Genomic DNA, 13,169 nt, shown 5'->3' on the forward strand with positions numbered 1-13,169 from the left:
AGTAACGCGGGCGTTGTACCGGACCGTCGTGGTGAAGAGGGAGATGAGCCTGAAGGCAAAGCTTTTGATTTACCAGTCGATCTACGTTCCAGCCCTCACCTGTGGTCACAAGCTTTGAGTAGTGACTGAAAGAATGAGATCGAGCTCAAATGAATTTCCTCCACAAGGTGTCTGGGCTCAGCCTTAGAGATAGGGTAAGGAGCTCGGACATCCGGGTGGAGCTCTGAGTAGAGCCGCTTCTCCTTCACATTGAAAGGAGCCAGATGAGGTGGTTCAGGCATCTGGTTAGGATGCCTCCTGGGTGCCTCCCTTTGGAGGTTTTCCGAGCATGTTCAATTGGATGGAGACCCCAGGGGACACCTAGAGCTCACTGGAGGGATTATATATCCCGTCTGGCCTGGGAACGCCTCGGAATCCCCCAGGAGGAGCTGGAAAACGTTGCTGGGGAGAGGGACGCCTGGGTCACCTTGCTTAGCCTGCTGCCACCGCGACCCGACCCCGGATAAGCAGAAGATAATGGATTGATGGACGTTAAATTAAAAATTCCTGAATCTGCAGAGTCCCCGCCCACTATGTGCTACGTTTGTCCTTTCGCAAAATTACAGCCGGAAACAAAACTCGTCTCTGCCATTGTTTAGTGGCGACTTGTTGAAACTTAGCGAGCTTGAAATGTAGTCATTAGTAACAGTAACATTAACGTTAGTAGTCAGTAGTGAGTTTGCAAAAATTATGATGACGGTTACAGCTGGCTCTCACATCGCCGAAGTGGTTGCCATAGGTTGCACATAATGATATGCATAGCGTCACCCCGTCCATTAACAGGATTGGCTCCTAAGGTTTGTGACGTCTCAAACCTGCCAATCTGAAAACGTGTTGTTCAGCCTGTCCTTGGTACACTGCAGTTTAAAAGCAGACAGACCCAGCCATGGAGATGACTGCTGATGTTGTCCCTGATATGTCTTGTAGCTCATGAAGAACACCACATGGAGATGTTTACAAGGTTAAACATTCTCACTGGAGGGGGGCTTTAAGTCACTTGAGTTCTTCACTGGAAATACGTCAGCGCAAAGCAGAGTTGTGATGCTTTTTCAGACTGTTACAATAATAAAAGAATAATAAAAGCTGATTAATTTAGTCAAAAATCTGTTTCATCATCTGAATTAACAAACACCTGGACTCATTCCACATCTCATTTATTTATTATTGTCTTCTTCGATCCTTTTTTTCCACTCCAGCTTCGTGAAGTGCTTCATTGTCTAAAACATGCAGGTAGACTACCTGCAGCTTCTCTCCAAAGCAGCAGCTGAATAAAGAAGCATTAACTAAGGACACTTTCTCCGCCTCCCAGTAATCCCAGTGCTGTAGTCTGTACCTCACTGTAGTGGCGCGGCTGGTGCGCCTGAGCAGTGGAAGTGGATGTTCTGCCACTTGCTGTCTCTGCGATGCCACACGCGAGTTTCTTCTGACTGGCTGGACCGCGGCCGACCCTGGCCATCGACAAACTGGGTCAGGCGGATGTAAGCGATGCAGGCGGCGTCCTCACCGATCAGGTGGACGTGGGGGTTCAGGATGGTGGTGTGGATGGGCTTGCTGTTCTTAGCTAACACTGAAAAGACAACAAGCAACAATGGTAGATTCAACCATGTACTGTAGAAACAAGAAAATGGTAAATACTTCGTAACGCATTTTACCAAGCAGCAGCCTCCAGTGTTGAAAAATGAAGCCAATGCGGAAGTGCAAAAAACTGCAGTTCCTCGAGTGGCCACTTGAGGCTCCAGAAAACGAGAAATAACATTACAGCAGATGGGAAAATGCCATTTTTTACAGCAGAAATAAACATGTTTACAGCCTGGTACAAAAAATGGCTTTGTTATAAATAGCTAATGTTACTGTTAAAGATAACTGTTGGGGGGTGAATTGTTTTTATAGCAAACCTGTTTTAATTGTATAATATTAAGCCTTAAATCATAGGGGCTGGCTCACTTGAGTGACAGGAGGATCCTGCTGGCTGTCTGCTTGACCAGTGGTTCCCAACATTTTCCTTGGAGCCCCCCTTGACCGCACACATGTACGCCAAAACAATCAAGTGATTCATTCCAAATCTTTATTGGCAAAAAATGACACCAATCAGCCGATAGTTCTTTGTCATTTCATTTTATCAAAGTTATTTTTAGTTATGATAATTGTTGCAGCCAATTTAGACTTGTGTATGTTTGCGTGAATGTGGGTGTGTGTTTATGATAGGCACTATGGTTGCTATTGGTTACCTGCACCGCTGTGGGCATAGGTGGTGATTAGTCACATGTAGGCTAGATAGGGGAGACACAGGTGATCAGTGATTAGGAAATGAGAATCAGGGGAAGCCACACAGTTATTCAACCGTGTCTGTGTGTGTGTCGAGTAAATGAGTTTTTGGTACAGTCATTTTACACCCGTCTTTTTGTAGGTGTCTTTAATGTTTTTGATCAAATAAAGTGTTAAACGCATACCATGGAGGACCTCATTTTTACACACCAGCATGAGTTGGAAAGGCTTCAAGTTCCCTCAAGTGGCATTTTTTGTGGATAGATTGCCGCTACAATAATAAACACCCCTGTTAGTTACATCTAAATATGTGGATGTAGGCATTTCTGCATGCATGTATGAAAGCAGGTCATGCGTGCATACAACTGTGTATGTATGGATTTTTTCAATAGTTGAACAGACTTGATTATCAAATTAGTGCTTTTTAAATTATTTTATTTAATGTGCAAATCTAATCTCGACAATCTCAGTGCAGACAAAGCCTCGCGCACCCCCAGCGATCTTTGGTGCCCCCCTGAGGGGGGCCCGGACCCCAGGTTGGGAACCACTGCGCTAGACGTCAACACAGACACACGGTCATTAAACTTAACTTCTTCTGTTTGTTGGAGCCTTTAGAGGAAAAACAATCTCTCTCTCTGTGAGTTTATGGGACTTTCTGTCCGTGCAAGAAGTCTGAGCTCCAGCTTTTCACTGAGTTAAATACAAGTATAATTGTGTTAATATATTTTTAGCACTAAGTAGCAGGTATACTGTGCTCGCTTTAGCTGCTTGTTAGCCTCTTCAGTGTTTATCAAACATTTAATTAATCGTCAGCCAGTAAGTAGGAGTCAGGAGCTGTTGGCTTTTCGATCTTGAGCAGCTAAATGAGGGACGAGTGACTTGGTTTCTCTTTTTGGTTTTCATTGTGAGATTCACATCAAACAGATGTACGGTATATGTGCAGTCTGAAACCAGAACTGCAGAAAAACAATAACAAACAAGATGAAGACATAATATTCACACACAAGACAATCGTGAGATTCAAACAATGAATCTATCACTCTTACGGTTCTCAAAGTAGAATCTGTGGAAGTCCATCCCCTCCACCAGGTTGCCCAGCGCCTCAGGCTCAAACGATGTCAGCCCAGGGTCGCAGATCTTACTGCACAGGAGAGAGCAGGTCACGTTAGTGAGGACAAACATTTAACAGCACTTTATGCTTTTGTCTGAGCATAAGCCGAAAAGTTCAGACTCACGCGTAAGCCTCAAAGTCTCCATTGTTGATTGCCTCTATCAGCTGCTCAGTGATCTTGATGATTTCTTGTTTGCGTGCTGCAGAGGAACGAGGAACAGAAGTTAATCACAGGAAACAGCTGCAGTTGGACTTGTGGAGAAAACTTAGTTTTTTTTAATGATTTAAATTCTGTGATGCAGCTGCACAGATGATCCGGTTAAGGCAGCTGGAACCCAAACACTTAAAGAAGCAGGTTAATGCACTCTTGAATTAGTTTGCCAACATCATCAAACATCTGCACACATACATTAGAGACCTTGCTCGTCATGGGCTTCTGTACAAACACACTGAGCCATCTCCTTGTACGAACAAGAGCAACGTCACGTAAAGCAACCAAACAAGGCATAAATCCACCTGCAGTCAGCTGTGCTCTCCGGAGCAGACTGAGGGGGGGGTTAATGAGGCAAACAGGACGCACATCCAGATAGTTTAATTTCCATATTAGCTGAGAAGCCGTTCACTCTCTGCACCCTCTTTACCAAAGCAGAACACACCAACTGTTAATCACGCCTGATTGGATACCATGCGTGGGGTCAGGCTGGGTCACGCTCTGTACTCACTCTGGGAGGAAGACAGGGATGGGCTGGAGGGGGAGTGAGGGGGAGGAGGGGAGGTGGTGTGTGCAGGTGGAGGGGTGGGCCTAGCGCTAGGCAGCGGCGCCGGTGCAGCGTCAACCTCGGGAGCAGGGGCCGCCGGCGCCCTGCGAACGCTGCTCACCAGGTCTGTGAGCCGAGACACTGAGAGCACATTCCAGGCAGGATGGATGGATGATGAAACGGAGGGTTGGTGGGTGGAGGAATGCAAAAGTACATTTTAGAAACAGTGAGAGGGAAACAAAAAGGATAAAAGGAAGGAAGAAATTTGGATATCCTTTAGGGAATTGTACATTTGTGGTCACCATAACTGCAAGACTGCTCATAACCTTTTTTTGTTTTGTCAAACATAGTTAAGCTTCCTTTGTGTTTCATACATGCAGAGTTAGCTTTAATGAAACCTGCAGTATCATACCTTTCATTTATCTTACACCTTTCGTTTGCACAGTTATAAGAACACTTACAAGTCGAAGAACAAAACTCACATTAAACTCTGCAGTTATAATCCCAGAATTTTAAACATATTTGACTCGTATCATTTGCTGTATTATATATATATATATATAAATATATATATATAAAAACTATAATTTAAATATCAAAGGAGTTGTAGCTGGCGCTTATTAAGACCGGACATGTTGCCATGAATTCACAGGAAGTCACTTTGCACCACTGCTTTTTTTATTTTTAATTGATGCAATTTTAATGCGTTTTGTTTCCTTTAATTTTTAGTTAAACTGTCATTTTGCCTTTTTTATATCAACTATGATGGACAATTATGTTTCTTATTGTTAGTCACGTGACCACATGACCAGGTAGTTTGGGTGAATCACAGAGAGGAAGAGGAATGTGCGGTCGGTAACAGCAGTCCTTTCTGCTGCCCTTCTCCGGCTGGTCTACACAGCGAGCACAGTAATAATTAATTACATTACCTTACTGATTATGGCTTCACCTGCTTCTGTAACGTATTTGTTTATCTGTGTCTTTAGTGTCAATGCACGTCCTGCGATGTGACTATTGCACGTGTGCACATCGCAATAGTTAAACGATGTATCGTGAAGCCCTACTTAAAACTCACAAAAGCAACGTATTTACATTGTAGCGTTTGAGGTGGCTGTATTATTTTTGTATCTCACAGGTGCTACTTTAGCTGTTTTAATCCTTTTCCCTCCTTTCCCAGGATGAGAAATAAAAGACAGCATCAGTCGATCTACAGTTGAGTTCATTCCCATTTTTTTCTCAGCTAGTGCTCGTCTTCCTGTTCTCGCTCTACTCACTCTGCATGGGGACAACAGGGGTGTGAGGAGGGGAGGGGGCGGAGAGGACAGCGGGAGGCGGGGTGCTGGATCTCCCCTCGCAGTCGGACGTGGGCCCTGAGCCCCTACGCACCGAGCCCAGCAGGTCAGCAAACTTTGTGGCGGCTGAGTTCAGGAGGGAGGAAGGGAGGAACATGGAAGACTTTAAATGGAAGCTTGATAAAAAAGACTGCGGCTTTCAGATGAACAAACTTTGTCTTGGAGAGCACTAAGACAAGAAGGTCCACCAGCTGAATGTGAGAAAAGAAACATAAACTTAATTTTCATATTTGCCTCATTACTTATCTTATTTATCTGTTTGTAACATAAGCTTTATTATCATATGTGTTTTAGCATCTTCTGCACTCCTCTCCAATGCACTATTAACTTACTGTCTACATGAGTTGTTTCATAAAAATAAATAATGCATACATAAATGCATACTTTTAAGATGTTTTTATATCTGTAGGCCTGCACATAGTAGTTTAATGTTCCTGTTACCTTTGCAGAAATGATGTCTTTGTTTTAATCTCATTTTCTGTGTGTGTATGTTGAAAGCAAATAAAACCAGAGTCTCATTTAGGGTGACATTGCAACGCTAGATATATCGTTAAGAGCTCTCCAAGACAAAGTCTGACACAAAGACAGAGAAGGGAAACATAACAGACACAGAGGAAACATTCATGCTTTGAAATGTCTGAAAAACAGTGTTTGTGTTGTGTTGCTGTTCCACGTTTGTCCACAAGAGGGAGACAACGAGTTACTCTAAACACACGTGGTGTGGGCTGTACAGGGAGGAGGATGGAGTAATGCAGGAGCAAAAATACTACACGGCATCTCACTGTTTTTCAGAATGGCTTGTTTTTTTTTTTACTATTGATGTTGTTATCAGATGTTTGAGTGCATCTGATAGAAAGATGTAGGAACGGAGCCGACTAAGAAGACTAATGGAGGAATGAGGCACGATGTACGTCAGGGAGTGCTAAATGACAGCAGATGTATGCTTTTAATACATGCATGGCTGCTGAATGAAAACACCAGGAAGGATTAAGTCAAGGTGAATTTCTAGTGGAGCATGTGAATGTGTGTGTGTGTGTGTGTGTGTGGCTGCATTTGGCGGGCCATGCTGACTTACAGTGCACGGCAGCTGAGGAGCCCTGAGAGCTATCAGGCTGGGAGCTTGTGCTGGACTGCGCCTTAAGCGAGCTGTTGTCTAAGCTCTTTCCTGATGAACATGCACACACAGAGAATGAGACGAAAAAACACACACACGTATGCAGAGAGAGGTGCCGACCAGCGGCCCACATTCACACAAAAACAGAAATGTGACAGTAAGGCATGATGGTAAGGGCAAAGCAAGTGTGAGATGACATGGTGGTGAGAGCAGGTAAATCATAGACTGTACATAAGACATAGGTGTAGGCTTAAGCGGGAGATATACCTGCTTTTAACTATGGGTTCGCATGCTCGTGATGGCTGCCACGCGTTCCCTGCGTCTGTTTGGAGCGTCGGCTGTGCACGTCCTCAAAAAATGCTACATGTACGCGAGATGCAGTCGCCACAGGAATGGTAGGGGCAGTGTAGAGGCAGAGGGGATGTGACAGGGTCAACACAGCAGCAGGGTCAACAAGGGCAGAAAGCTTTTAAAACAAGCTGATACACCAAATCTGTAATGATCCACATCTGTCCGATGTGTTACTGCCACTGCACAGCGACAAACATGCCTGTCAAAGTAGCTGGAGACAGATACGCTCCATTTAGTCACGTGGAAACCTGCAAAACTAAATGGATACGAGTCTGGATCCGTGCTGGGAACATGTTTGAGAAACGGAGCGGGGACGCTGCCGACGGTGTGTTCTCTCCATTTCTGTTGTTTACATCCCACACATACGGTAGTTGCATACGGCCTGAGCTTTGTGGTGTGCCCTCTAGAGCCATGGTTCTCAACTGGTGGGTCGGGGCGCTGTTTTCACTGGGTTTGAAAAAAAAAAAAAAGTGTGACAAAAAGTCTGTGCTGCGCTTTTATTTTGAAGGACATGGGGGTCCTATGATGTGTGTGCAGTAGTAGTGTGGTTATTCACCCCCTGTGTATCCGCTGATCGGGTAATGCCAGCTACAGCTACATTTACATTCTTGATGAGTCCGACAGTTGTTGCATTTATGTTGCACTTTTTGAGTTTATTCTGTTGACAAAAAGCTGTTAATGGAATGATTTGTGGAGGGAATATTTTCCTCTCACAGCTACCTGCTGGTCATTTTGCTTGACTAATACACTGTTGTGTTTTGTGATGTTGACATACGGCGATGTTTCGTTCTGTCTCAGGTCCATTGTTCATTAAGTAAGTGGTTGAAGTGGTTAAAAAGTTTCAGAAATGTGTGTGGCTGTTTGTCATTAAGGAGGTGGTGGTGGGTCCCAAGGCTAGACCAGTAGAGATCCACAGCTCTGGAGGCATTCTCCAGTAACACGTGTGGTGCATGGACAAGTATGTGAACAATTGCGCTCATGACGCGGCCAGTTGTGAACTCAAAGTTAGCAAGCAAGTATATCTCCGGCCTTAAACCTGCATTCTTTCAAATGGCCAGCAGGTGGCGACTTCACAGGTTGCAAAAAGAAAATGAGAGAAAGGCCGATCTTCTCACTTGATTTATCACCTCTGTAAACATTTTCCTAATAAGTTTATGGTCTCAATCAACAGTTTCAAGTGTTTTTATTTGGTGTCTTAAGTTCTTCAAAACTTGTTTCCTTTCGCCACATTAGCATTCTTAGCATACAAAAGTTCATGTCAATTATGGAAGCACCTAGCTAACCAAGCTAGCACTGGTGTTACCTGAAAACGAACCTCTAACTTCTCTCCAGCTCCACCCTTTTCTTCCAAAAATTCAAGATGGAGACAGCAAAAACGCCAAACAAATCCACAAACACCAGCTATGTCCACTTTTTGAGTTACTGATACCTTCTCTTCCTCTGAGAGGTTACAGTCCTCTGTCACCAGATTCATTGAAAGAAAAAGGATTTTCCTCGTTATCCCACCTGATCACTCCATCAAAGCAGGATTGGAAACTGTAGCTGCTGCTGAATGTGAGCTTTTACTGAGGCTGTGATGGGACTCTTGCCAGTGAGCAAAGGATGGATGATGACAGTAGTGATGGCCGTGATAATGAGAGAGAGAGCTGGATGGAACTCATCACCGCTCGTCTGTTTAATCAGCTGGCACTGACAGATGCAACACATGAACACTCATTGGCAAATAGAGGGAAAGAAAGCGTCCCTGCAGGAAAAAATAGCTGGCACGAGACCGTGGCAGGAGAGCAAAGAGGAGGTTCGTGCCACCAACCAACACTTTTTTAGAGGTTTAACTTCACAGACCAACACAAACAATCGGGGACATTTCCATTTTCTCTAAAAGTGGTAACTCAACAGGAAATCCAAAGAACATAGACGTCACAGTTCAGCCCCAGCGTTTGACTGACAGGTGATCCCTCAGAAGTGCCGTGAGGAATCATCCAAGCGGCGAGCGCTTTATCCACACATCTCACAAACAGATTTCAGTTTCAAATTTTAAGCATTGTAATCATCAAACAACAAATCATAACTGAGGGAAAATAAGATCATCCATAGAACAAAACTGCAGCTTTTATGAGCGACGAGTCATAAAAAGCAGCCCTCAGAAAACAGAGCCTGTAACATCTTCACTCCTATAAAAGCATGGAGAGTAACAGAACAGATATGTACTCAGATGCTCCAAACGCCAGCGCAGGTGTTGGGTTGCAAACCAGCTGTCGAGCACTCGCTGACCTGACAAGTTCGCACACAGGCCACCGGGACACAAACTCTTCCAAGCTGACACGACTCCCCTTCCTCCTGCACTCACCTGGCTCTTGTAGTTCTGTCTGGCGCTAAGCGTGCTATGTGTCCGTTTGTATCTCAAGAGTCTGAAAACTGCTGTGTGAGACTAATGCTATCTAAGGGTGGCGCTAGCACAGCGGTGTGTTTTCAACGCCTCTCTGGGCACTCCGTCTCCATTTCCTGCCACCAGCGCTATATTTAGACACCTCCGCCTTTAGCCCAGACCCCCCCTCCCAAGGTGCCCTTGCCCTCTACACTCCTGCCAGGGGTAGTGGGGGGTTGGAGGGATTAGACTCTGTTTGGGACCTTGGAAGGGAAGGAAACTTAGAGGGGGAAGACACCTTAGTACTGTATGGTACAGTAGAGCCGGGGGGGTGTAATAAATCACTTTGAAATAAGCAACAAGTTAAACTTCGTCTGACATTGTCACACAAAACCTACATTTCTGGGTTGAGGCACAGCGTCCAAACACCACTCAGAAGAATGACCTGAGAATAGTGTTGCAGTGTTGTCAGCAGTGTCCGGGAAGCTACTCTGAAACTACAGCTTTGCAAGCTACCAATTACTTCAAACAGGAAGATGAATTTACCACAGGAAGTATTTCAAACAACTTTGTGAAATTGAAAAGAAAAAATTATGACAAAATGTCATGAAAAAGTCATCCATCCATTATCTATACCGCTTATCCTGCTCAGGGTCGCAGGGGGGCTGGAGCCGATCCCAGCTGTCATTGTGTGAGAGGCGGCATTACACCTGGGCTGATCGTCAGTCAATCACCAGTGAACCTAACCAGCATGTTTTTGGACTGTGGGAGGAAGCCGAAGTACCCCGAGGGAACCCACACATGCACAGGGAGAACATGCAAACTCCACAAAAAAAGGCCCCCATACGTCTGAACTGGCATTCGAACCCAGAACGTTCTTGCTGCGAGGCGACTGCGCTAACATGGAAAAAGTCATATTCCAGCAAAAAATGTCAAACAAACAATGGGAAGGTGGCATAAATGTCAGCTTTGTTTTTGTTAACAACATCCATCAGTCAGACACCTGAGTTCTGGAAACTAGAGACTCCCTGTAACTTACCGAATGAGCCTCTGTAACTGTCACTTTGCTGAACTAGCTTGCAGAAATCTTCCCTGCTGAAGCCAAAGGTCGTGTTTTTTGTGCTCTTGGTTTGAGGTTAGATCTCAAGAGACTGCTGCTTAAAGATAGCTAACAGCAAGAAGCAAAACTTTTAACACTAATCTAGGCGATCATCTCTTAATGGAACAGGTAAGAGATGTCTTCTACATGCTCATTTCACTTGACTGATACTGTGATTTTGTAGGTTTACTGTGCCCCCCTTGCAGACCTACATGATGGGTCTGCAAAGGTTGCTTGGGAATTTATGACATAGCAGAGAAGCCTCTATAGGGAGGAGGAGGAGGAGGAGGAGGAGGAGATGGATGTGCACATTCTGTTCTGTATGCCTGGTACCAAAATGATACATTCATGACCCGATTTAGACGCATTGTGCTCAGCCTGGGTGAAGGAGAACAGGGGTGTTTGAGTATGCTGGCATAGATAAGCAGAGGCAGAACCCATACGTTCACACACACATTCAAACAAACAGACTCACACACACACACATCGGACAAAAAAAGGCTCGACACAAAAGCTTTTTACTTCCCATGTGTGATGTGTGATGGTCATTTTACAATTTTAGCCACAAGCAACATACACACACGCTCACAAGTACACAACTGTGCAAGCTGACACCCCACACAGGCATGTTGGTATTTTCGAGGTGTGTGTTTCTCAGTATTCAGATTTCAGCCAAACGCCAACACTTTTCAGAAAGCCAAACCACAACAGCATTACAAGGCCTCTTATAGCCCCCCTCTCACCTAATAGGCACACACACACACACACACACACACACACACACACACACACACACACACACACACACACCCACACACACACTCGTCGTCTTTTGGAAAACCAGCAGGAGGAAGCGATACATCCAGGCACCATGAGGGGTCAGTAAGAGGTCAGCTATCAACCAGTGAATGCACGGTGGGGCAGATGAGGCTCTCTCGGTCGTCTCTCAATCTGCAGGTCGGGGGTTCGATCCCTGACTGCTGCAGTCTACATGTCGAAATGTCCTTGGGCGGGACACTGAACCCCAAATTGCTCCTGAAGGCAGAGCCATCGGGTATGAATGTGAATAGATACTGATTGGAGATTGGCGCATAGGCCTCCGCCACCAGTGTGTGAATGTGAGTGTGAAAGAGTAAATGCGACATGTAGTGTAAAAGCGCTTTGAGTGGCTGCGTCTGTGCCGAGATAATACAGATACAGTTCATTGTCATACTTTTTGAACAGTTTATATAAATTGGCCAATAACATCATTATTAGACGAGCTGCTAACACCTTGTCTTTTCTCTTTATAAAGACCGATACTACAGGTAAGAGTGCTGGATCTTGGGTGGAAAAAAAGTGACTTGACTTGGGACTTGACTTGCCTTAAATAAGGACTCGACTTGACTTGACATAACCTGTGACTCGACTTGACTCGCTCAAGAAAAAGTGACTCGAGACTTGGACCAAATGACCTGAGACTTACTTGAGTCTTGAGAAAAGATGACTTGGTCACAACACTGACAATTACGCAAAACAACTGATTGGTGCTGTAGGGATAGACAATCAACTCCCTTGTTCTATTTGGAAAAAATGACTGTTTTTGTCAATGGAGTCTGGTAACCATTATATCCTGTTTCACAACTGTCAAGTGTAGAAATCTACTGGAGCAATTCCCAACCCTTTTTTTTTCTTTTACCTGTGAGTCATGAGAAAACTAGAAATCAATATATAAGTGCAGTCCATTTATAATTTCATTTTCACACACAATACTACACATTAAGTAACAGAAGACTCTTATTTTGAAAATAGCAACCCCTGTACATTCAGCATGTGCTGCACTGATTAAGAACATCTCTTTTTCTGGAGTGAACAGATGATCTGAAATCTAATAAGCCAGACTTTAAAAGAGATACAGTAAGAGACTTTTTCAACAGTAGGTTTACAAAAGCATTAGCACCCTGAGGCTTTGATGCTGCAATCTAATAAACAAGAAGCTCATGCAAAGCAGAGCAGTACTTTTTGTAGGCTCACGAGACTGTCAGAATATTCAACTGTAATTCTGAAACTCTCTTCAACACTTGTGTCAGAAAGAGATAAAGTTACCTTTGGGTAATAAAAACAGAGCTCGTCATAATCAAGCAACTGACGACTAAATCTCCCCCTCGTCACTCTTATATTAAATGCTGGATTTCTGCAGTTACACGCGTTGTTCACTGACTAGTTAAAGCAAAAAACAAACAAACCCCAAAACAAATATGAAGGCAGTACAAATGTCGAGATGATCCAACATTTTCCTTAAAGGATTCAGCCCTTTTATTTTCAGCGAACAGTTAAGTAGCTTCTGGGTAAGTCATGCGACGTGTCACTGCATTCTTACCTTTCACATCCTCATCCTCCACAGTGGTGTTGCTGCTGTCTGATGATTCCTGGAGGTCAGAGATCAAACAGTCAGTGTGGGGTTCAAACATAAGAGATATATGTGCTAAATACACATGAACACACACATCTCAAGGGTTAGAAAAAGACATGTTATGCACAGTCAGAACTGTATATGAGAAGTGGACACCGATATACCTATTGAAACTTTGAATTTGGCATTTTATGCAGTTGCAATCTTTGTTTTTTGCGACCATGTTTAGATGAAGGGGTGGCTTCTTCACTGGCTGACAGATCCCTTGGTACCGCCGTGTCATTTAGAGTTAGCCGCGCCACAATCTCAGAACCCATCGGTGA

General features: G+C 44.3%; 1 protein-coding gene across 2 annotated transcripts in view; it reads right to left on the minus strand.

Moving 5' to 3' along the window:
* The window catches only part of camk2b1 (calcium/calmodulin-dependent protein kinase (CaM kinase) II beta 1), a 93,982-nt gene that overhangs the window by 4,914 nt on the left and 75,899 nt on the right, over nt 1-13,169 (minus strand). Inside the window, exons 18-23 of one of the 2 annotated variants that reach the window (XM_069682542.1) lie at nt 12,814-12,862; nt 5,448-5,591; nt 4,138-4,314; nt 3,540-3,615; nt 3,351-3,445; nt 1,373-1,606 (exon numbers count right to left, since the gene is read on the minus strand). In XM_069682542.1, the coding sequence (XP_069538643.1) occupies nt 1,374-1,606; nt 3,351-3,445; nt 3,540-3,615; nt 4,138-4,314; nt 5,448-5,591; nt 12,814-12,862 (774 nt within the window). In that variant the 3' untranslated portion in view covers nt 1,373. The remainder of the gene's footprint in view (nt 1-1,372; nt 1,607-3,350; nt 3,446-3,539; nt 3,616-4,137; nt 4,315-5,447; nt 5,592-12,813; nt 12,863-13,169) is intronic. The other variant, XM_069682541.1, reaches the window with a different exon arrangement.

Source organism: Semicossyphus pulcher, unplaced genomic scaffold (assembly GCF_022749685.1).
Source record: "Semicossyphus pulcher isolate SPU_LCO1_2020_fin unplaced genomic scaffold, fSemPul1.0.p SCAF_6, whole genome shotgun sequence".
NCBI classification, from domain to species: domain Eukaryota; kingdom Metazoa; phylum Chordata; class Actinopteri; order Labriformes; family Labridae; genus Semicossyphus; species Semicossyphus pulcher.